This window comes from Salvelinus alpinus, chromosome 19 (assembly GCF_045679555.1).
Source record: "Salvelinus alpinus chromosome 19, SLU_Salpinus.1, whole genome shotgun sequence".
Taxonomy (NCBI): domain Eukaryota; kingdom Metazoa; phylum Chordata; class Actinopteri; order Salmoniformes; family Salmonidae; genus Salvelinus; species Salvelinus alpinus.
Genome location: NC_092104.1, coordinates 11,408,770 through 11,431,320, shown reverse-complemented (window position 1 = coordinate 11,431,320; position 22,551 = coordinate 11,408,770). Strand labels below are relative to the sequence as shown.

The window sequence follows — 22,551 nt, the reverse complement described above, 5'->3', positions numbered from 1 at the left end:
CTGTACCTGACGTTGGGCTAGCTTACTGTACCTGACGTTGGGCTAGCTTACTGTACCTGACGTTGGGCTAGCTTACTGTACCTGACGTTGGGCTAGCTTACTGTACCTGACGTTGGGCTAGCTTACTGTACCTGACGTTGGGCTAGCTTACTGTACCTGACGTTGGGCTAGCTTACTGTACCTGACGTTGGGCTAGCTTACTGTACCTGACGTTGGGCTAGCTTACTGTACCTGACGTTGGGCTAGCTTACTGTACCTGACGTTGGGCTAGCTTACTGTACCTGACGTTGGGCTAGCTTACTGTACCTGACGTTGGGCTAGCTTACTGTACCTGACGTTGGGCTAGCTTACTGTACCTGACGTTGGGCTAGCTTACTGTACCTGACGTTGGGCTAGCTTACTGTACCTGACGTTGGGCTAGCTTACTGTACCTGACGTTGGGCTAGCTTACTGTACCTGACGTTGGGCTAGCTTACTGTACCTGACGTTGGGCTAGCTTACTGTACCTGACGTTGGGCTAGCTTACTGTACCTGACGTTGGGCTAGCTTACTGTACCTGACGTTGGGCTAGCTTACTGTACCTGACGTTGGGCTAGCTTACTGTACCTGACGTTGGGCTAGCTTACTGTACCTGACGTTGGCGAGGGGTCCGGTGCTCTCGAAGTTGACCCTGGGCTCGGGTTCGTCACTGGAGGATTTGCGGGTTTCTGAGTAGGACGACACGCTGTTGAAACGGACCTTGTAACTCCTGACAGAGAGGCAGACACAGGGACAGCATGTACACTCAGTATAGAATACTACTTCACTAGTCCATTGCAGAGACAGAAATATTTTCTTCGGCTGTCCTCCCAACGACTTCAGACAAGACACAACACATTATTTTGGGAGGAGTACAAGACCAGCCCCAGTGCAGAATCTGTGGAGCAATTTTAGGGGTTAAGTATCTTACTCAAGGGCATAAGGACAGGAGATACACTCCCTCAAAAAAAAAAAAATCTCAGTTAAGTGTTGAGTAATGCTGTCCATCTGTATGAGGATGTCTGTGACCTTAACTGTAGCCATGATTACATCCCAAATGGCTCCCTATTCCCTATATAGTACACTACCCACTCTATGGAACCCTGGTCAAAAGTAGTGCACTATATAGGGAATAGGGTGCCATTTGGGATGTGTACCAAGTCAGCATTCTCTGGTTGAATGGGCCCAGATGGTTGAACTCACTTTCTGTCCTCTGTGTTGGATGTAGGATGTCTCATTTCCATCAAGGCAGCTCCAAATTTCTACACAAACAGGAAGACGGTCAATAGTCAATCGCCTGCAGGTTAAACATATACATGGTACACGCTGCACATTGCTGTGGGAATCAAATACACACACACGCAGGTAAACACACTCAACCGCACGCATGTGCAGGTACACACACAAACTAACACACTGTACTGGCCAATCCTACCTCTCCATTTTCAGGTGGATCTCCGTTGCCAAATGTACTGGTAACGGCCAACACCAGTGTTTCATGCTCCAGATCCACCATGTCGTATTCATCCATTGACATCACCTGTAGTAGTGGAACATGTGTGTCAATAAAGCTGTTCACATTTCATACATTCACTTAATGTGTGTGAACCAGAGACATTTTGAAATGAAGGTAAAACACACATTTTCAGCAAACAAAATGGCAAAAAAAAATGGCACTCGAAGAGTGATACCACAAAAATAACAGTCATATAGTGCCTTCGGAAAGTATTCAGACCCCTTGACCTTTTCCCCAAAAAATGATGTTACAGCATTATTCTAAAATGTTTTAAATAAATCTAAATCCTCAACAATCTACACCATACCCCATAATGACAAAGTGAAAACAGTAACTTATTTACATACAGTATCAACCAAAAGTTTGGACACACCTACTCATTCAAGGGTTCTTCTTTATTTTTACTATTTTCTACATTGTAGAAAAGCAGTGAAGTCATCAAAACTATGAAATAACACATATGGAATAATGTAGTAACCAAAAAAAGGGTTAAACAAATATATTTTATATTTGAGATTCTTCAAAGTAGCCACCCTTTGCCTTGATGACAGCTTTGCACACTCTTGGCATTTTCTCAACCAGCTTCATGAGGTAGTCTGGAATGCATTTCAATTAACAGGTGTGCCTTGATAAAAGTTCATTTGTAGAATTTCTTTCCTTCTTAATGTTGTGACAAGGTAGGTGTCACGATCATTTGAATGATTGGACCAAGGTGCAGCGTGCGTAGAATTCCACATGTTTAATAAATATTAAACTCACCAAACAAAACAGAAGAAAACGAAACGTGCCGTTCTGGGCTGCTCACAGGCAGCTACACAAAAACAAGATCCCACAAACAACAGGTGGGAAAAGGCTGCCTAAATATGATCCCCAATCAGAGACAACGATAGACAGCTGCCTCTGATTGGGAACCATACCAGGCCAACATAGAAAATGAAAAACTAGAATGCCCACCCTAATCACACCCTGACCTAACCAAATATAGGAATAAAAAGGCTCTGTAAGGTCAGGGCGTGACAGAAGGGATGGTATACAGAAGATAGCCCTAATTGCTAAAAGACCAAGTCCATATTATGGTAAGAACAGCTCAAATAAGCGAAGAGAAACGACAGTCAATCATTACTTTAAGACATGAAGGTGAGTCAATGCGGAACATTTCAAGAACTTTTAAAGTTTCGTCAAGTGCAGTCGCAAAAACCATCAAGCGCTATGATGAAACTGTCTCTCATGAGGATAGCCACAGGAAAGGAAGACCCAGAGTTACCTCTGCTGTGGAGGATAAGTTCATTCAATTTACCAGCCTCAGAAATTACAGCCCAAATAAATGCTTCAGAGTTCAAGTAAAAGACACATCTCAACATCAACTGTTCAGAGGAGACTGTGTGAATCAGGCCTTCATTGTTGAATTGCTGCAAAGAAACCACTACTAAAGGACACCAATAAGAAGAAGAGACTTCCGTGGGCCAATAAACACAAGCAATGGACATTAGACTGCTGGAAATCTGTCCTTTGGTCTGATGAGTCCAAATTTGTGTCTTTGTGAAATGCAGAGTAGGTCAACGAATGACCTCTGCATGTGTGGTTCCCACCGGGAAGCATGGAGGAGGTGTGATGTGTGGGGGAGCTTTGCTGGTGACACTGTCAGTGATTTATTTAGAATTCAAGACACACTTAACCAGCATAACTATTCTGCATTCTGCAGCAATACGCCATCCCATCTGGTTTGCACTTAGTGGGACTATCGCTTGTTTTTAAACAGAACAATGACCCAAAACACATCTCCAGGCTGTGTAAGGGCTAGTTGACCAAGGAGAGAGATATAGTGCTGCATCAGATGACCTGGCCTCCACAATCACCCGACCTCAGCCCAATTGAGATGGTTTGGGATGAGTTGGAGCGCAGAGTGAAGGAAAAGCAGCCAACAAGTGCTCAGCATATGTGGGAACTCCTTCAAGACTGTTAGAAAAGCATTTCACATGAAGCTGGTTGAGAGAATGCCAAGAGTGTGCCAAGCTGTCATCAAGGCAAAGGGTGGCTACTTTGAAGAATCTCAAATATAAAATAGATTTTGATTTGTTTAACACTTTTTTGCTTACTACATGATGTGTTATGTCTTCACTATTCTTCTACAATGTAGAAACAAGTTAAAATAAAGAAAAACCCTTGAGTGAGTGGGTGTGTCCAAACTTTGGACTGGAACTGTAAGTATTCAGACCCTTTGCTATGAGACTTGAAATTGAGCTCAGGTGCATCCTGTTTCCAATTATCATCGTTGAGATGTTTCTACAACTTGATTGGAGTCCACCTGTGGTAAATTCAATTGATTGGACATGACTCGGAAAGGCACACCTGTCTATATAAGGTCCAACAGTTGACAATGCATGTCAGAGCAAAAACCAAGTCATGAGGTTGAAGGAACTGTCCGTAGAGTTCGGAGACAGGATTGCGTCGAGGCACAGATCTGGGGAAGGGTACCAAAAAATGTCAGCAGCATCGAAGGTCCCCAAGAACACAGTGGCATTCATCATTCTTAAATTGAAAAAGTTTGGAACCACCAAGACTCTTTCTAGAACTGACCGCCCGGCCGACTGAGCAATTGGGGGAGAAGGGCCTTGGTCATGGAAGTTACTTGGTCATGGAAGTGACCACGAACCGATGGTCACTTTGACAGAGTTTAAGAGTTCCTCTCTGGAGATGATTGTCCTTCTGGAAGGTTCTCCCATCTCTGGGGCACTCCACCAATCAGGTCTTTATGGTAGAGTGGCCAGACGGAAGCCACTCCTCAGTAAAACGCACATGAAAGCCTGCTTGGAGTTTGCCAAAAGGCCCCTAAAGGACTCTCAGAACATTAGAAACAAGGTTCTCTGTTCTGATGAAACCAAGATTGAACTCTTAGGCCTGAATGCCAAGCATTACGTCTGGAGGAAACCTGGCATCATCCCTCGGTGAAGCATGGTGGTGGCAGCATCATGCGGTGGGGATGTTTTTCCTCCTCTGACTAAGACCATAAGGAAGAAACACGGTCATGAGTCCAGAGACCATAGGGCAGCAGTGAGGTATCAAATGAACACTACGTCCTTGTCTTTATGAGCTGATCATGTGCTGCGATACAATTAACACCCAGATATCCAACTCTCTCTTTCTGACTCCAGCAGCCTTCGTTCCTACGGGCCATTGTGCTGAGAGAAAGAAAGAATGAGAGAATGGACAAGATTACCTAGAAGAGGAAGAGAGGAAACGCCCGGTCATCCATCCGCTCTGCATCTGCCTGTCTGACTCAACTACAACAAGATCGTCCCTCACGTCTGATTGATTACTTTAAGTAGGAAGCAGTAAAAACAGAAGATGTCATGTCCTGGAGGGAGACACTAGATGATTGAGAGCAGTAGAGCTGCATATTTTTCTATTTTGACAATCACATTTACACAGCCTGCGGTTTTTAAAGATTTTATCTTAAACTACAGCTTAACGCTTGGCTGGGTTGATTCTTCCGCTGTGGCCCCTGGCACTTTGCTGCATGAGAGGGAATCGGAATGTGACAAAATACACATTTCCGTGTAACCTCGCCTTGTTGGTGTGAAACCGTCTCCTCGCTTTTTCAAATCTGCGGGGCCTCAGCTTTGTCAGTGAGGGGGGATTGTTTTTTTTAAAGTATTTTCTTCCATTCACAATAACATCCCAAAAAAGACATGAGGCATGAAGTCATATTCAAGTTGTGTGGTTTACCTTTGCGTCAAAGAAATGCATGAAAATCTCACGCAGGGTTCAGGGGGATGTTTTTGAAGTCGGCTTTTCATGTTCCAATCAAGATAACATCAAAAAATAGACATGGCACATCAATTCATATTCATTTTGTGTGGGAGCTATATAAAGGTTACCTTTGCGTCAAAGGCATGCTTGAAGATCTCACACAGGGTTCTTGCATAGTCTTGAGATTTTCCAGTCTCGGTGGCAAATAGTATAGTAGCTTTGACCCTCTTAGCCATGGCTTGGCCCATTAGCTTGGCTGAGAACTTCACAGCCCTGAACACACACACACACACACACACATAGACAGATAGAGAGGACATGTATAATTCATAACATAATAAAACGTCTATATATATATATAAATATTATAAATGGTTAATTCATGAAAGCTTTTATATAGTGTAACCAAAAAAAGGATAAATCACAGGCACCAGTGATCAAAGTCACAGCAGACCTTGTCACACCACGAACCCTTAACCCTTTACCTTTTAACCCTTCCACCTTCCCCCCCTTCTCCCTTCCCTCTTCCCCCTTCTCTCTTCCCCCTCACCCCTTCCCTCTTCCCCCTTGCCCCCTCCTCTTACCTCTTCCCTCTTCTCTCTTCCCCCTTCTCTCTTCCCCCTCACCCCTTCCTCTTACCTCTTCCCCCTTCTCTTTTCCCCCTTCCCCCTTCTCTCTTCCCCCCCACCCCTTCCTCTTACCTTTTCCCCCTTCTCTTTTCCCCCTTCCCCCTTCTCTCTTTCCCCTTCCCCCTTCCCCTTTACCCCTTCCCTCTTCTCTCTTTTCCCTTTTTCCCCCTTCCCCCTTTCCCCTTCCCTCTTCCCCCTCACCCCTTCCCCCTCACCCTATCCCTCTTCCCCCCCACCCCTTTCTCTTACCTCTTCCCCCTTCCCCCTTCCCCCTTCTCTCTTCCCCTTCCCCCCTTTACCCTTTACCCCTTCCCTCTTTCCCCCTTACCCCTTTCAACCTTCTCTCTTTCCCTTCCCCTTCTCTCTTCCACCTCCTCTCTCACGAAAGTCTTCTAAACTCAGATAACTACTATAGTTTACTAGTTTTCCCTCCGCGCTCGGGTGGTTTGCTTGAGCAGACAGACAGACAGACAGACAGTGCTGCATGTCATGCCTGAACAGCAGATGGTAATCATGATGACTTAGCTTGTCATATCCTTGTGATGACTTAGCTTGTCGTATCCTCGTGATGACCTAGCCTGTCGTATCCTTGTGATGACCTATCTAGTCGTATCCTCGTGATGACTTAGCTTGTCCTATCCTCGTGATGACCTAGCTTGTCCTATCCTCGCGATGACCTAGCTTGTCGTATCTTTGTGATGACCTATCTAGTCGTATCCTCGTGATGACCTAGCTTGTCGTATCCTTGTGATGACCTATCTAGTCGTATCCTCGTGATGACCTAGCTTGTCCTATCCTTGTGATGACCTATCTAGTCGTATCCTCGTGATGACCTAGCTTGTCGTATCCACGCTGTATTTACTAGCAGTTCTATAATATCATTAACTAGCTGTATTTACTAGTAGTTCTATAATATCATTAACTAGCTGTATTTACTAGTAGTTCTATAATATCATTAACATGTTGTATTTACTAGCAGTTCTATAATATCATTAACTAGCTGTATTTACTAGTAGTTCTATAATATCATTAACACGTTGTATTTACTAGCAGTTCTATAATATCATTAACTAGCTGTATTTACTAGTAGTTCTATAATATCATTATCTAGCTGTATTTACTAGCAGTTCTATAATATCATTTACTAGCTGTATTTACTAGTAGTTCTATAATATCATTATCTAGCTGTATTTACTAGCAGTTCTATAAAATCATTATCTAGCTGTATTTACTAGCAGTTCTATAATATCATTAACTAGCTGTATTTACTAGTAGTTCTATAATATCATTAACACGCTGTATTTACTAGTAGTTCTATAATATCATTAACACGCTGTATTTACTAGTAGTTCTATAATATCATTAACACGCTGTATTTACTAGTAGTTCCATAATATCATTAACTAGCTGTATTTACTAGTGGTTCTATAATATCATTAACACGTTGTATTTACTAGCAGTTCTATAATATCATTAACTTGCTGTATTTACTAGTAGATCTATAATATCATTAACACGTTGTATTTACTAGCAGTTCTATAATATCATTAACTAGCTGTATTTACTAGTAGTTCTATAATATCATTATCTAGCTGTATTTACTAGCAGTTCTATAATATCATTAACTAGCTGTATTTACTAGTAGTTCTATAATATCATTATCTAGCTGTATTTACTAGCGGTTCTATAATATCATTATCTAGCTGTATTTACTAGTAGTTCTATAATATCATTAACACGCTGTATTTACTAGCAGTTCTATAATATCATTAACACGCTGTATTTACGAGCAGTTCAATAATATAATTAACACGCTGTATTTACTAGTAGTTCTATAATATAATTAACACGCTGTATTTACTAGTAGTTCTATAATATCATTAACACGTTGTATTTACTAGTAGTTCTATAATATCATTAACACGCTGTATTTACTAGCAGTTCTATAATATCGTTAACTAGCTGTATTTACTAGCAGTTCTATAATATCATTAACACGCTGTATTTACTAGTAGTTCTATAATATCATTAACTTGCTGTATTTACTAGCAGTTCTATAATATCATTAACACGCTGTATTTACTAGTAGTTCTATAATATCATTAACACGCTGTATTTACTAGCAGTTCTATAATATCATTAACTAGCTGTATTTACTAGTAGTTCTATAATATCATTAACACGCTGTATTTACGAGCAGTTCAATAATATAATTAACACGCTGTATTTACTAGTAGTTCTATAATATCATTAACACGTTGTATTTACTAGTAGTTCTATAATATCATTATCTAGCTGTATTTACTAGCGGTTCTATAATATCATTAACTAGCTGTATTTACTAGTAGTTCTATAATATCATTAACACGCTGTATTTACTAGCAGTTCTATAATATCATTAACTAGCTGTATTTACTAGCAGTTCTATAATATCATTAACACGCTGTATTTACTAGTAGTTCTATAATATCATTAACACGCTGTATTTACTAGCAGTTCTATAATATCATAACACGCTGTATTTACGAGCAGTTCTATAATATCATTAACACGCTGTATTTACTAGCAGTTCTATAATATCATTAACACGCTGTATTTACTAGTAGTTCTATAATATCATTAACACGCTGTATTTACTAGCAGTTCTATAATATCATAACACGCTGTATTTACGAGCAGTTCTATAATATCATTAACACGCTGTATTTACTAGCAGTTCTATAATATCATTAACACGCTGTATTTACTAGCAGTTCTATAATATCATAACACGCTGTATTTACGAGCAGTTCTATAATATCATTAACACGCTGTATTTACTAGTAGTTCTATAATATCATTAACACGCTGTATTTACTAGCAGTTCTATAATATCATAACACGCTGTATTTACTAGTAGTTCTATAATATCATTAACACGCTGTATTTACGAGCAGTTCTATAATATCATTAACACGCTGTATTTACTAGCAGTTCTATAATATCATTAACACGCTGTATTTACGAGCAGTTCTATAATATCATTAACACACTGTATTTACTAGTAGTTCTATAATATCATTAACACGCTGTATTTACTAGTAGTTCTATAATATCATTAACACGCTGTATTTACTAGCAGTTCTTTATTAGTGCCAAATGGAGGATTAGGAAACAAGTGTGTACTTCAGTGTACATAAACAGCAAGCAGGACTGCATTGGAGACCTCTAACCCCAATCTAGGTGAAGCATAATGTTGCCCTAAGGCCTAATGAAAGGATCTCTCTATCTCTGTACTCACTTGGCCAGTTTCTTGAAGCCAATGGCTCTTTTCTTGGTGGGTGTCCCATTGTTGACTTTCCACACGTGGTGATTCCATGGGTCAGCCTATAGTGGTGAGAGAAGCGCGTCACATTAGGCTCAACATACAAGTCAGTGGATGATGTTACTGTACATTTAAAGGAGATAGATACTGTACATACTGTTATGATTTTGACTTCATTTTACCGGGCAAACTAAATCAAGCACAACTAAAGTATTTGAAAGAATTTGACTTTGACAACACAAACTCTCCTTCTTCCGCGAACCACCGCATTTAACCCCGGTAGGGTGACTGGAAACACAAGTCAATCAAAAAGGCAAAAAGACATTACAAGGACAAAGTGGAGTCGCTATTCAACAGCAGTTCATGTGAGCGGCGGAGGCCCACGACAACGGCTCTGTGTGGTTTTCCTCGAAGCGGGCTCACATGAACTGTTGTTGAATAGCGACTCCACTTTGTCATGAGACGCAGATGGCAGACAATCACGGATTATAAAGGGAAAACCAGCTACATCACAGACACTCAGTCCCAGACAAAATACACCTTTTTCGCCCGCTTCGAGGAAAACGACACAGAGCCGTTGTTGTGGGCCCCCGCCGCTCACATGAACTGTGGGCTCCATATCTCTGTAGCCAGCATGAGTAGTACTTTCAAACGTGTTAACCCTCGCAGGCTGCTGTCCAAGACAGCATACCGAGAGCATGCGCAGACCAGTTGGCTGTAGTGTTTACGGACATATTCAACCTCTCCCTATCGTAGTCTGTTGTCCCCACTTGGTTGAAGAAGTCCACCATTGTCTCTGTACCCAAGCAAGATAAGGTAACAGAACTAAATGACTCACCTCTGTCATCATGAAGTGCATTGAGAGATTAGTCAAGGACCATATCACCTCCAGGGCCTGAACTCCCTGTACAACTGGTTCCTAGACTTCCTGACAGGCCGACGTCCACTATGCTGATCTTCAATACGGGGCTCCCTCAGGGTTGTGCGCTCAGCCGTCTACTGTAGTCCCTGTTCACCCATGACTGCGAGGCTACGCATGACTCCAACTCAATCATCACGTTTGTTGACGACACAACAGTGGTAGGCCTGATTATTAACAACGATGAGACAGCCTATAGGGAGGAGGTTAAAGCCCTTGGTGCCAGGAACATAACCTCTCCCTCAACGTAAAAAAAACGGTCTGTACAGGTTGCATCAAAGCTGGGACAGAGAGACTGATAAACAATTTCCATCTCCAGGCCATCAGACCGTTGAACAGACATCACTAGCTGGCTACATGCCCGGTACTTACCCTGCACCTTGAGACTAATGTCCCATGTATGTAGTCTTTGAAGGCTGTTCACCTCATATACTGTTTCTATACTGTTGTTTACTCACTGTCTATGTATATACTGTATTCTCCACATAGCTGTATTCTCCACATTGGGCGGCAGGTAGCCTAGTGGTTAGAGCATTGGGCCAACCGAAAGGTTGCTAGATCGAATCCCCGAGCTGACAAAGGTAAAAATATGTCGTTCTGCCCCTGAACACCGCAATTAACCCACTGTTCCTAGGCCGTCATTGTAAATAAGAATTTGTTCTTAACTGACTTGCCTAGTTAAATAAAGGTTAAATAAAATAGCTCATCCTAATATACTTACTACTGTATATTCCATTTTATTTCCAAATAACACACTATACACACCACATATTTATATTCTAGATTCTGACACATGCTCACCCAAATATATACTGTATACCCCTGTTAATTGGACTCCTTCTGTCATATCTTGATTTCTTGTTTAGATTTTTGATTATTTATGTATTTGTATTGTATTTGCAAGAAATTCTACTGCCCTGCTGGAGCTAGTAACACAAGACATTCTACTGCCCTGCTGGAGTTGGTAACACAATACATTATACTGCCCTTCTGGAGCTAGTAACACAAGACATTCTACTGCCCTTCTGGAGCTAGTAACACAAGGCATTATACTGCCCTTCTGGAGCTAGTAACACAAGACATTCTACTGTACTGTTGGAGCTAGTAACACAAGACATTCTACTGTACTGTTGGAGCTAGTAACACAAGACATTCTACTGCCCTTCTGGAGCTAGTAACACAAGGCATTATACTGCCCTTCTGGAGCTAGTAACACAAGACATTCTACTGTACTGTTGGAACTAGTAACACAAGACATTCTACTGTCCTTCTCGAGCTGGTAACACAAGACATTCTACTGTACTGTTGGAGCTAGTAACACAAGACATTCTACTGTACTGTTGGAGCTAGTAACACAAGACATTCTACTGTCCTTCTCGAGCTGGTAACACAAGACATTCTACTGTACTGTTGGAGCTAGTAACACAAGACATTCTACTGCCCTGTTGGAGCTAGTAACACAAGACATTCTACTGCCCTTCTGGAGCTGGTAACACAAGACATTCTACTGCCCTGCTGGAGCTAGTAACACAAGACATTCTACTGCCCTGCTGGAGCTAGTTACACAAGACATTCTACTGCCCTGCTGGAGCTAGTAACACAAGACATTCTACTGCCCTTCTGGAGCTAGTTACACAAGACATTCTACTGCCCTGCTGGAGCTAGTAACACAAGACATTCTACTGCCCTGTTGGAGCTAGTAACACAAGACATTCTACTGCCCTTCTGGAGCTAGTAACACAAGACATTATACTGTACTGTTGGAGCTAGTAACACAACACATTCTACTGCCCTTCTGGAGCTAGTAACACAAGACATTCTACTGTACTGTTGGAGCTGGTAACACAATACATTATACTGTACTGTTGGAGCCAGTAACACAAGACATTCTACTGCCCTGTTGGAGCTAGTAACACAAGACATTCTACTGCCCTGTTGGAGCTAGTAACACAAGACATTCTACTGCCCTGTTGGAGCTAGTAACACAAGGCATTCTACTGCCCTGTTGGAGCTAGTAACACAAGACATTATACTGTACTGTTGGAGCTAGTAACACAACACATTCTACTGCCCTGTTGGAGCTAGTAACACAAGACATTCTACTGTACTGTTGGAGCTAGTAACACAAGACATTCTACTGCCCTGTTGGAGCTAGTAACACAAGACATTCTACTGCCCTTCTGCAGCTGGTAACACAATACATTATACTGTACTGTTGGAGCCAGTAACACAAGACATTCTACTGCCCTGTTGGAGCTAGTAACACAAGACATTCTACTGCCCTGTTGGAGCTAGTAACACAAGACATTCTACTGCCCTGTTGGAGCTAGTAACACAAGGCATTCTACTGCCCTGTTGGAACTAGTAACACAAGACATTATACTGTACTGTTGGAGCTAGTAACACAACACATTCTACTGCCCTGCTGGAGCTAGTAACAGAAGCATTTCACTGCACCTGCTTTAACAACTGCAAATCTGTATCGACCAATAAACTTTGATTTGATTAGATTTACCTGGTACTCGAAGGATGGCGTGAGGCGATAGTTGAGCATCTCCTGGTGGAACACGGGGGTGATGCTTCCAGACATGGGGGGTACAATCCAGACCCAGTCCCCCGGGCAGCCCCCCCGCACCCTGATCTCATTCTCCATGTGCTTCATAAAGGACTCTGTGGCAGAGTGGTGATCCACTATAGTTACCTTAGATGACTGAGAACAGATAACAGGAAGCAAATCATGAAGTGGAATTCAGTTCATTCATTCAGTTCATTTACCTTAGTTATTTCAGGATTATATTTAGAGTTTATCAAGATATAAATTAAATCACTCTCAAGCACCCATAATTACAAATAATTTAAACATATTTCTGACTTCATAAAAAGACATGCTTCATATATAAAGCATAATACTAGTTTGTCTACAGCAAGGACCATTCTAGAAAATCATTCAATATAGTATGTGGACAAGTGCTTGCCAAACATCTCTTTTTAAAATCATTTGCCCTTTGCTGCTATAACAGCCTCCACGCTTTCCACTAGATGTTGGAACATTGCTGCGGGGACTTGCTGAATGGCTCTTGTGTCCATTCAGACACAAGAGCATTAGTGAGGTTGGGCACTGTTTCTGGGCGATTAAGCCTGGCTCGCAGTTGGGGTTCCAATTAATCCCAAAGGTGTTCGATGGAGTTGAGGTCAGGACTCAGGCCAGTCAAGTTCTTCCACACTGATCTCAACAAATAATGTCTGTATGGATCTTGCTTTGTCATGCTGAAACAGGAAAGGGCCTTCCCCAAACTGATGCCACAAAGTTGGAAGCGCATAATTATCTATAATGGCATTGTATACTGTAGCGTTACAGCACTTACAGTTGACCGGGGCAGCTCTAGCAGGGCAGAAATTTGACAAACTGACTTGTTGGAAAGGTGGCATCCTATGACGGTGCCACATTGAAAGTCACTGAGCTCTTCAATAAGGCCATTCCACTGACAATGTTTGTCTATGGAGATTGCATGGATGTGTGCTCGATTTCATACACCTGTCAGCAATGGGTGTGGCTGAAATAGCCGAATCCACTCATTTGAAGGCATGTCCACATACCTTTGTATAGATAGTGTATGAAAGGCAAGCCCTATAAATAATCAATTCCAGCACCCCAGTAACCTTTAGATATTTACATGGGCAGCAGATAAACCCACACCTGGAAACTGTAGAGGACTGCTATGTTGATCTCCACCAGTGCCTTGTCCTTCCATAGAGAAGAAGTCTTCCTGGTGTCCAAGGCCATCAGATTGGCCACTTCCTATTGGACAGTAACATACCATGCTTTAATAACAATACCTGTTGTGTATAAAGATACTTTGAAGATAAACAATCAGGGTAACATTTTACTCTTCTTATCTTATTGCTACTATATTACCTGCTACATAAGAGATCAACATTTCTCTTTATCATTCAAGTAACCTTGTTGTGATAAGAATAAGTGTCAGCTAAGTGCTGATGTTCGTAAAGCTACATAGGCGGCAGGTAGCCTAGTGGTTAAGAGCATTGGACCAGTAAACATAGCTGACTAGGTGAAAAATCTGTGGATGTGACCTTGAGCAAGGTACTTAAATCAGTGGTTCCCAAACTGAGGGGTTGGCAAACTGTCCTGTGAGTGACAAACTATCCTGTGAGTGACAGAGTGACAGGTGATTGGTTGCAGTCAGTATAAAACCACAGGTGATTGGTTGCAGTTAGTGTAAAATGGCCGAAATACATAATGGAGACATTTTAAACAATAAAAAACAACCGTTTTAGCCTTTTGTTCTGCATTAAAATGAGAAAATGTCACATAGAATCTATCATAACAATTATGTTCATGGGTAAAGCTGCATTTAGAAGCAGTGTGCATGGTGCTTGAGATGGGAATACAAGATGAGGGGAAATGACTGAGAAAACAACTAAAGTGACTTTCTAAGCACGGGAACTCTTTGAAAACATAACAACACCATATCATCATCACCGTAATGGCTATGCTAATACATTAGCTGAATGAAAACAGCACAACCAGAGACGTAGTTATTATATCTACAGCCTCTAAGCTTGACATGTTCTAGACATCATGATACTACTGTTTGTGACATAAAACACATTAATCATTAATTCATCACCATAGCTACAGCAAAAAAAGCAATATCCTCTTCATCTGACCAGTAATACAGATGTCGGATCTTAATTTGATCACCCTGTTGCAGGACATTTTAAACCTGTAGTGTATTTAAGGTTTTAAAGACTTCTGAAGTTTGTAATTTACACTTTGACATTACAGACTTGATTTTCCCTTACGAAAAATGTATCAACCCCTACAAAAATGTCCAATAATTATAATCCACATAATAATTCACATTTCCAGTTGCTGCAGGATCATTTTCCTTCTGTAGAAAAAACTGTCTCAAATGAAGATTCTACATCATCAAAATAGATGTTTCTATTTGTTTAAACATCAAAATAGATTGTTTTCCTGGAAACAGCAAGTAAAATTCAAATCAAAACAAATTTTAAATATGTGTATTCAACCAATAATATTTGATTTGATTTTGGCTTGCTGTTTCCAGGAACACAATTTTAAAAATGTATGCTTAAAAAAATTGAAAACCCATGAATGTTGAGAATTTAAGTGATGAATGTTAGCCTGTATGCATGTGGTCATGAGAGCAGACTCATCTGCCACACTGGTAGAATATGGGCCAAAACAACAAAAACAGACATAATGGTTTTATCAGAAACTTGGCTAAAGAAATCTGTGTCAAATAACTTGATTTCTATTGATGGGTACATGGTTTTTAGAACGGATCGGATGAGTAAAGGAGGAGGGGTCGCAATTTATGTGAAATCCGAGTTTAACGACTCTGAAATTCTCTCGATTACCAAAGTCAAACATTTTGAATTGCTTGCGGATAAAGTGAACGTATATAAGGACTCCCACATCACTGTAGTCAGCTGCTACAGACCGCCCTCGGCTGCTACAGACCGGCCTCGGCTGCTACAGACCGCCCTCGGCTGCTACAGACCGCCCTCGGCTGCTACAGACCGCCCTCGGCTTCTACAGACCGCCCTCGGCTGCTACAGACCGCCCTCGGCTGCTACAGACCGCCCTCGGCTGCTACAGACCGCCCTCGGCTGCTACAGACCGCTCTCGGCTGCTACAGACCGCCCTCGGCTGCTACAGACCGCCCTCGGCTGCTACAGACCGCCCTCGGCTGCTACAGACCGCCCTCGGCTTCGGGAGACGCACTTAACTGTCTTTCTGATGTCCTGCACAAGTTAAATGACTATGAATTTATTATTTTAGGAAATTAGAACTGGGACATTCTTACATCTGTCTCGGACTCTTTTAAAGAACTGTGTGACTCTCTGAATTTCACTCAATTAATGAATGTGACTACAAGACCGAATCCGAGAGCACCTAACAAATCAACGCCATTGGACATTGTCCTAACGAATACCCCTCACAAATACACATGGACTGGGATATTCTGTAATGATGTCAGTGATCACTGTGCTATTGCTTGTGTTAGAAATACAAACATGACCAAAACCAAATCCTGTTATATTTAGAAAATACATTTTAGACAGTTTGATGAGCAAGCGCTCTTACATGATCTGTACCATAGTATTGACAGAGTAAGTCTGATTCCCGATGTTGACACTGTCTGGGACAATTTTTATATGAAATTTGTGTCAATTTGTGATAAGCATGCCCCTGTGAAGAAATTTAGAATCAAGTGGAAGGGACAATCCCTGGTTTTCAGATAACTTGGCAGAATTAATTAGAAAGAAAAATATCTCTTGGGCTCAAGCTAGACTTACAATTGCTCCTGTTGACTGGGCCTCCTTCAGAGCGCTAAGAAACAAATGCACAGGATTGATCAGGAAGTTCAAATCAGATGACTATTTAAATGCAGTCACAGAGAACCTAAACAACCCTACCAAGTTCTGGAAGCTAATCAAATCAGTGTCAGGTTCTAATGTATCCTCTGGCATTCCAGACCATTTAATGATGGATTCTAATGAAGTGAAGGATAAAGCCGATATTTTAGGGTTTTTTAACAAGCACATCATATCTGCTGGTTCAGTTGTTGATAATGGTGGGAACCAGGCCTCTAATGTAAGCTCTGTTACAGTCAACTATGATATAGGCCCTCATGTGAACCATTTTATCTTTGAGCCTGTTTCTTATAATGAGGTCCATAAAGCACTAAAGGCTATAGACAGTAAAAAGTCTGCAGGTCCAGACAACCTGGACCCCTACCTCTTAAAGATAGCAGCTGGTATTATTACTGAACCTGTGGCTCACATTTTCAACTTGAATCTCTTGACCAATTCCATACCCAGCATTTGGAAATCAACTTATGTCCTCCCACTGCTAACGGGTGGAGATCCCTCAGATGCTAATAACTATTGTCATATCTCTAAACTCCCTATCCTGGCCAAAGTCTATGAATCCCTAGGGAACTCACAGTTAAAAAACGTCTTCATTGAAAATAACATACTAAGCGAGGTTCAGTCTGGCTTTCGATCGGGGTATAGCACCACAACTGCAGCTATGGCAGTGGCAAATTACATCATTAATGCACTTGATAAAAAGCAACATTGTGCTGCTCTGTTTGTGGATTTATCAAAGGCCTTTGATTCAGTTGACCATGAATTGTTGCTAGCTAGACTCAGAAACATTGGTCTCAGTGAAGGGGCAGTAAATTGTTTTAGGAACTACCTTTCTGACAGAACACAATGTGTATATACTGACAATCACAAGTCTAGTTATCTTGAGATTAATAGAGGTGTGCCCCAGGGTTCCATTTTAGCTCCTGTGTTGTTCTCAATTTTTATTAATGATCTGGGAAATGGGATGCAACCAGCAAAGTTCCATCTATATGCAGATGATAAAGTAATATATTCATGTGCTCCTTCTCTGGTTCAGGCTGTTGAAGAGCTCCAGACTGCTTTTCAGTCACTGCCTCCCTTTATGGTCTCAAACTGGTCTTGAATGTAAAAAAAAAACTAAATTCATGACCTTTACCAGAGCTAGAACTCTGCCAGAGAACGTTAGCAGTATCACATCTGTCGGCTTATCCATTGAAAAAGTGTCATCATACAAATACCTAGGTATTTGGTTGGATGACAAGTTGTCCTTTAAAGTTCATGTGGATAATCTTGTGACAAAGCTTAAATTGAAATTGGGTTTTTATTTTCGTAATAAGGCTTGCTTCCCTCTTATGGCTAGAAAGAAGCTTGTTCAGGCCACTTTTCTCTATGTAATTGATTATGGTGACTTGTTGTATATGCATGCAGCCTCCTCTGTCTTACAGACCGGACCCTGTTTACCATGCATCCTTGTGCTTTATTACAAATGCCAAGTCACTCACTCATCATTGCACCTTGTACCAAATGGTAGGTTGGACCTCACTTTATATGCGTAAAACTCCCTCTTGACCTCACTTTATATCCCTTTGGGTAAACTCCCTCTTTACCTCTGTAGTTCGGTCTCCTTCACCACCAGCAGTTACCATACCCGGTTAGCTAGGTGGTTGCTACTTAAAGTCCCCAGGACATTCACAGTATTAGGCAAGACTGCCTTCTCTTCTTGTGCACCAGAGGCATGGAATAGTCTTCAACATGTTTCATCTAGATATGTTAGTGCCACTGAATGAATTTAAAATATAAAGTGTAAATGCTTTTTTTAGGCTGGATCATGTTGTTGTATTGTATTGTTGTATGTTTTCATTCTGTAATGTACTGATTGTTGCTGCCTTTTTGGCCAGGTCTCCCTTGAAAAAGAGACTCTGGGTCTCAATGGGCTTTTCCTGGTTAAATAAAGGTTAAATAAAAGATTAAAAAGTATTTCAGGCGTATAGTATATAAAACCCACCAGATTATGGTAAAACATATGATAGATTTGAGTAAATATCGTAGTAAAAGATTATGGTAAAACATCCACTCACAACTACTGTGTGAATTCCCCTTACACACCCCACACATAACACAGGTAACATCACTGTATACCTCATGGTCAAATTAGAATATGTCCAAATAGTGCATTTAACCATTGCAGCTGTCACAGAGGTCCCTGACGCCGATCTCGGTGCCCATGTAACTGCCACCGAAGGGGTGCTTATAAACGTTTAGAAATGCTTATGAATGCTTTATAATTGATCATAAAACCTCCAGGATGTTGTAGCGAGAGCTGTCACAGAAGTCCCTGACGCCGATCTCGGTGCCCATGTACCAGCCACTGAAGGGACAAGCAGTGAATTCCAGCCCCCCCACCTCTAGCAGCATGCTAGATACAGCAGGCAGACTGTACCACTTCAGATTCAGGTCCTTGAACCAATCATACCTGCAAGGACAAGGGAACAAAGACATTGATTCAAATTATTAGCATTCAAGGTATGGAGGAAAGATGGAGAATGTGACTTATAGCTTGACTTGTTGATTCAAATGAATAAGCTAGCATTATCAAGGTATGTAGAGATGGTTAAGAGGATATATTATACATAGCTTGAACTGTAGCTGACTGCTGCTGTTATTTACATTCTGAATCAATGTAAAAGCGCACATTCTTATCTTGGTGAAAAGCCATTGGAAGAGACTAGTGACAAGCTTATATTCTGACATTGACATTTGTATAGACGTCATGGAAAGAAAACACCGTTTGTAGGTTCAAAGAAATTAAGGATTTCTCCAAGAGATGTTAGATGTTAGAATTCTTCTGTGATGACATATCTGCCCACTGTGAGGACATATCATCCCACTGTGATGACATACCTGCCCACTGTGATGACATATCTGCTCACTGTGATGTCATATCTGCCCACTGTGAGGACATATCATCCCACTGTGATGACATATCTGCCCACTGTGAGGACATATCATCCCACTGTGATGACATATCTGCCCCCTGTGATGACATATCTGCCCACTGTGATGACATATCTGCCCACTGTGAGGACATATCATCCCACTGTGATGACATACCTGCCCACTGTGATGACATATCTGCTCACTGTGATGTCATATCTGCCCACTGTGAGGACATATCATCCCACTGTGATGACATATCTGCCCACTGTGAGGACATATCATCCCACTGTGATGACATATCTGCCCCCTGTGATGACATATCTGCCCACTGTGATGACATATCTGCCCACTGTGAGGACATATCTGCCCACTGTGAGGACATATCATCCCACTGTGATGACATATCTGCCCACTGTGAGGACATATCTGCCCACTGTGATGACATATCTGCTCACTGTGATGTCATATCTGCCCACTGTGATGTCATATCTGCCCACTGTGATGACATATCTGCTCACTATGATGACATATCTGCCCACTGTGATGACATATCTGCCCACTGTGATGACATTTTATGCCCACTGTGATGACAAATCTGCCCACTGTGATGACAAATCATCCCACTGTGATGACATATCAGCCCACTGTGATGACATATCTGCTCACTGTGATGTCATATCTGCCCACTGTGATGTCATATCTGCCCACTGTGATGACATGGTGTGAATTGTTTTACACTATAGAGGAGTAGACATCCAAGAAGCACAGGAGCGCAGACAAAATTAACATTATCCCATTATCACAGCACAAACACTTGCAAGCGATTCAGAGGCCCCGAAATGACTGGTCCTACATCCAAAAAAGGCTCTGCGTGGCCTCTGGGGGCCAGCTACCAATCTGTTTGGCCGCAGTAGCATAGATTCATCATAGCTTCATGTAATGATGAGACGCAGGTGGTGACAGACAGGAGCCAAACTGGCAGCAGAGAAGAGCTGAGGCTAACTGAACTGATGCAGGGGTGGGTTGGGAGGGACGGGGGGTTTGAGAAGAGAGCCAGGTGGATGGTTCTCGGGGCTTGGTTGGCAGAGGATGTCATGTGCCCGGGATGAAACTCCCTCTGTGCCTAAAGTGTGAGGTGTGATTGTATCTGTGTGAAAACATGGCTCGTACATTGCTTCAGTCTAAGTGGTTTGCTAGTGTGGCAATTGGAACACACCCATACCCAGCCTCTGTTAGTGTGTGTTGTCTCACTCACTTGGGGTGTGTGTGTGTGTGTGTGTGTGTGTGTGTGTGTGTGTGTGTGTGTGTGTGTGTGTGTGTGTGTGTGTGTGTGTGTGTGTGTGTATGTGTGTGTGTGTGTTGTCTCACTTGGGGTGTGTGTGTGTGTGTGTGTGTGTGTGTGTGTGTGTGTGTGTGTGTGTGTGTGTGTGTGTGTGTGTGTGTGTGTGTGTGTGTGTGTGTGTGTGTGTGTGTGTGTGTGTGTGTGTGTGTGTGCATGTGTGTGTGTGTGTTGTCTCACTTGGGGTGTGTGTGTGTGTGTGTGTGTGTGTGTGTGTGTGTGTGTGTGTGTGTGTGTGTGTGTGTGTGTGTGTGTGTGTGTGTGTGTGTGTGTGTGTGTGTGTGTGTGTGTGTGTGTGTGTGTGTGTGTGTGTGCACTTGGGGTGTGTGTGTGTGTGTGTGTGTGTGTGTGTGTGTGTGTGTGTGTGTGTGTGTGTGTGTGTGTGTGTGTGTGTGTGTGTGTGTGTGTGTGTGTGTGTGTGTGTGTGTGTGTGTGTGTGTGTGTGTGGGTGTGTGGGTGAGTGTGTGTGTGCATGTGTGTGTGTGTGTGTGTGTGTTGTCTCACTCACTTGGGGTGTGTGATCTGCACCTCTAGAATGAGGTCTTGAGGGATCTCAAACAGCTCTGGGTCATTTCCGTTGGATTGCAGCAGGAGAGGCAGCACGTCGAAACGGCCCTTGGGAGGCTTCCAGCCCTGCTGGATACAGATCTAGAGACCCAAGCCAACACATTTCATTACATTTTAACATTGATTCACTCAAGTAGACTCATAAATCCTGTTTAGTGGTTTCCACTCCAGAATCTGTTTTGTCAGAGTTTTAGCCTTGCTCAGAGGCATGCTATATAAAGACATTGAACACTTTCAGGTTTTGTTATCTACTTCCGGACTTGTCTCCATGCTGTTGTGCTGTTTATTGCTGTTTGTTGTGCTTTTTGTTGTGTTGTTTGTTTTGCTGTTGTTTTGCTATTTGTTGTGCTGTTTTGTTGTGCTGTTTTGTTGTGGTGTTTTGTTGTTGCTGTTTTGTTGTTGCTGTTTGTTGTGCTGTTTGTTGTTATGTTTGTTATGCTGTTTGTTGTGCTGTTTGCTGTGCTGTTTGTTGTGCTGTTTGCTGTGCTGTTTCCTGTGCTGTTTGTTGTTATGTTTGTTATGCAGTTTGTTGTGCTGTTTGCTGTGCTGTTTGTTGTTATGTTTGTTATGCTGTTTGTTATGCTGTTTGTTGTGCTGTTTGTTGTGCTGTTTGTTGTGCTGTTTGCTGTGCTGTTTGTTGTGCTGTTTGTTGTTATGTTTGTTATGCTGTTTGTTGTGCTGTTTGCTGTGCTGTTTGTTGTGCTGTTTGCTGTGCTGTTTTGTTGTGCTGTTTTGTTGTTGCTGTTTGTTGTGCTGTTTGTTGTTATGTTTGTTATGCTGTTTGTTGTGCTGTTTGATGTGCTGTTTGTTGTGCTGTTTGCTGTGCTGTGCTGTTTGTTGTGCTGTTTGTTGTTATGTTTGTTATGCTGTTTGTTGTGCTGTTTGCTGTGCTGTTTGTTGTGCTGTTTTGTTGTTGCTGTTTGTTGTGCTGTTTGTTGTTATGTTTGTTGTGCTGTTTGTTGTTATGTTTGTTATGCTGTTTGTTGTGCTGTTTGTTGTTATGTTTGTTATGCTATTTGTTGTTCTCTTTTGTTGTGCTGTTTTGTTGTTGCTGTTTTGTTGTTGCTGTTTTGTTGTGCTGTTTTGTTGTTGCTGTTTTGTTGTGCTGTTTTGTTGTTGCTGTTTGTTGTTATGTTTGTTATGCTGTTGTGCTGTTTGTTGTTATGTTTG

General features: G+C 41.8%; 1 protein-coding gene across 3 annotated transcripts in view; it reads right to left on the bottom strand.

Annotated features, from left to right (window-relative positions):
* Window positions 1-22,551, bottom strand: part of LOC139545006 (nitric oxide synthase 1-like) — an 85,389-nt gene that overhangs the window by 21,946 nt on the left and 40,892 nt on the right. For all 3 annotated transcript variants that reach the window (XM_071352314.1, XM_071352312.1, XM_071352313.1), the window contains exons 9-17: window positions 21,323-21,462; window positions 18,837-19,011; window positions 13,834-13,935; window positions 12,652-12,846; window positions 9,194-9,279; window positions 5,413-5,557; window positions 1,454-1,558; window positions 1,222-1,280; window positions 632-748 (exon numbers count right to left, since the gene is read on the bottom strand). In XM_071352314.1, the coding sequence (XP_071208415.1) occupies window positions 632-748; window positions 1,222-1,280; window positions 1,454-1,558; window positions 5,413-5,557; window positions 9,194-9,279; window positions 12,652-12,846; window positions 13,834-13,935; window positions 18,837-19,011; window positions 21,323-21,462 (1,124 nt within the window). The remainder of the gene's footprint in view (window positions 1-631; window positions 749-1,221; window positions 1,281-1,453; window positions 1,559-5,412; window positions 5,558-9,193; window positions 9,280-12,651; window positions 12,847-13,833; window positions 13,936-18,836; window positions 19,012-21,322; window positions 21,463-22,551) is intronic.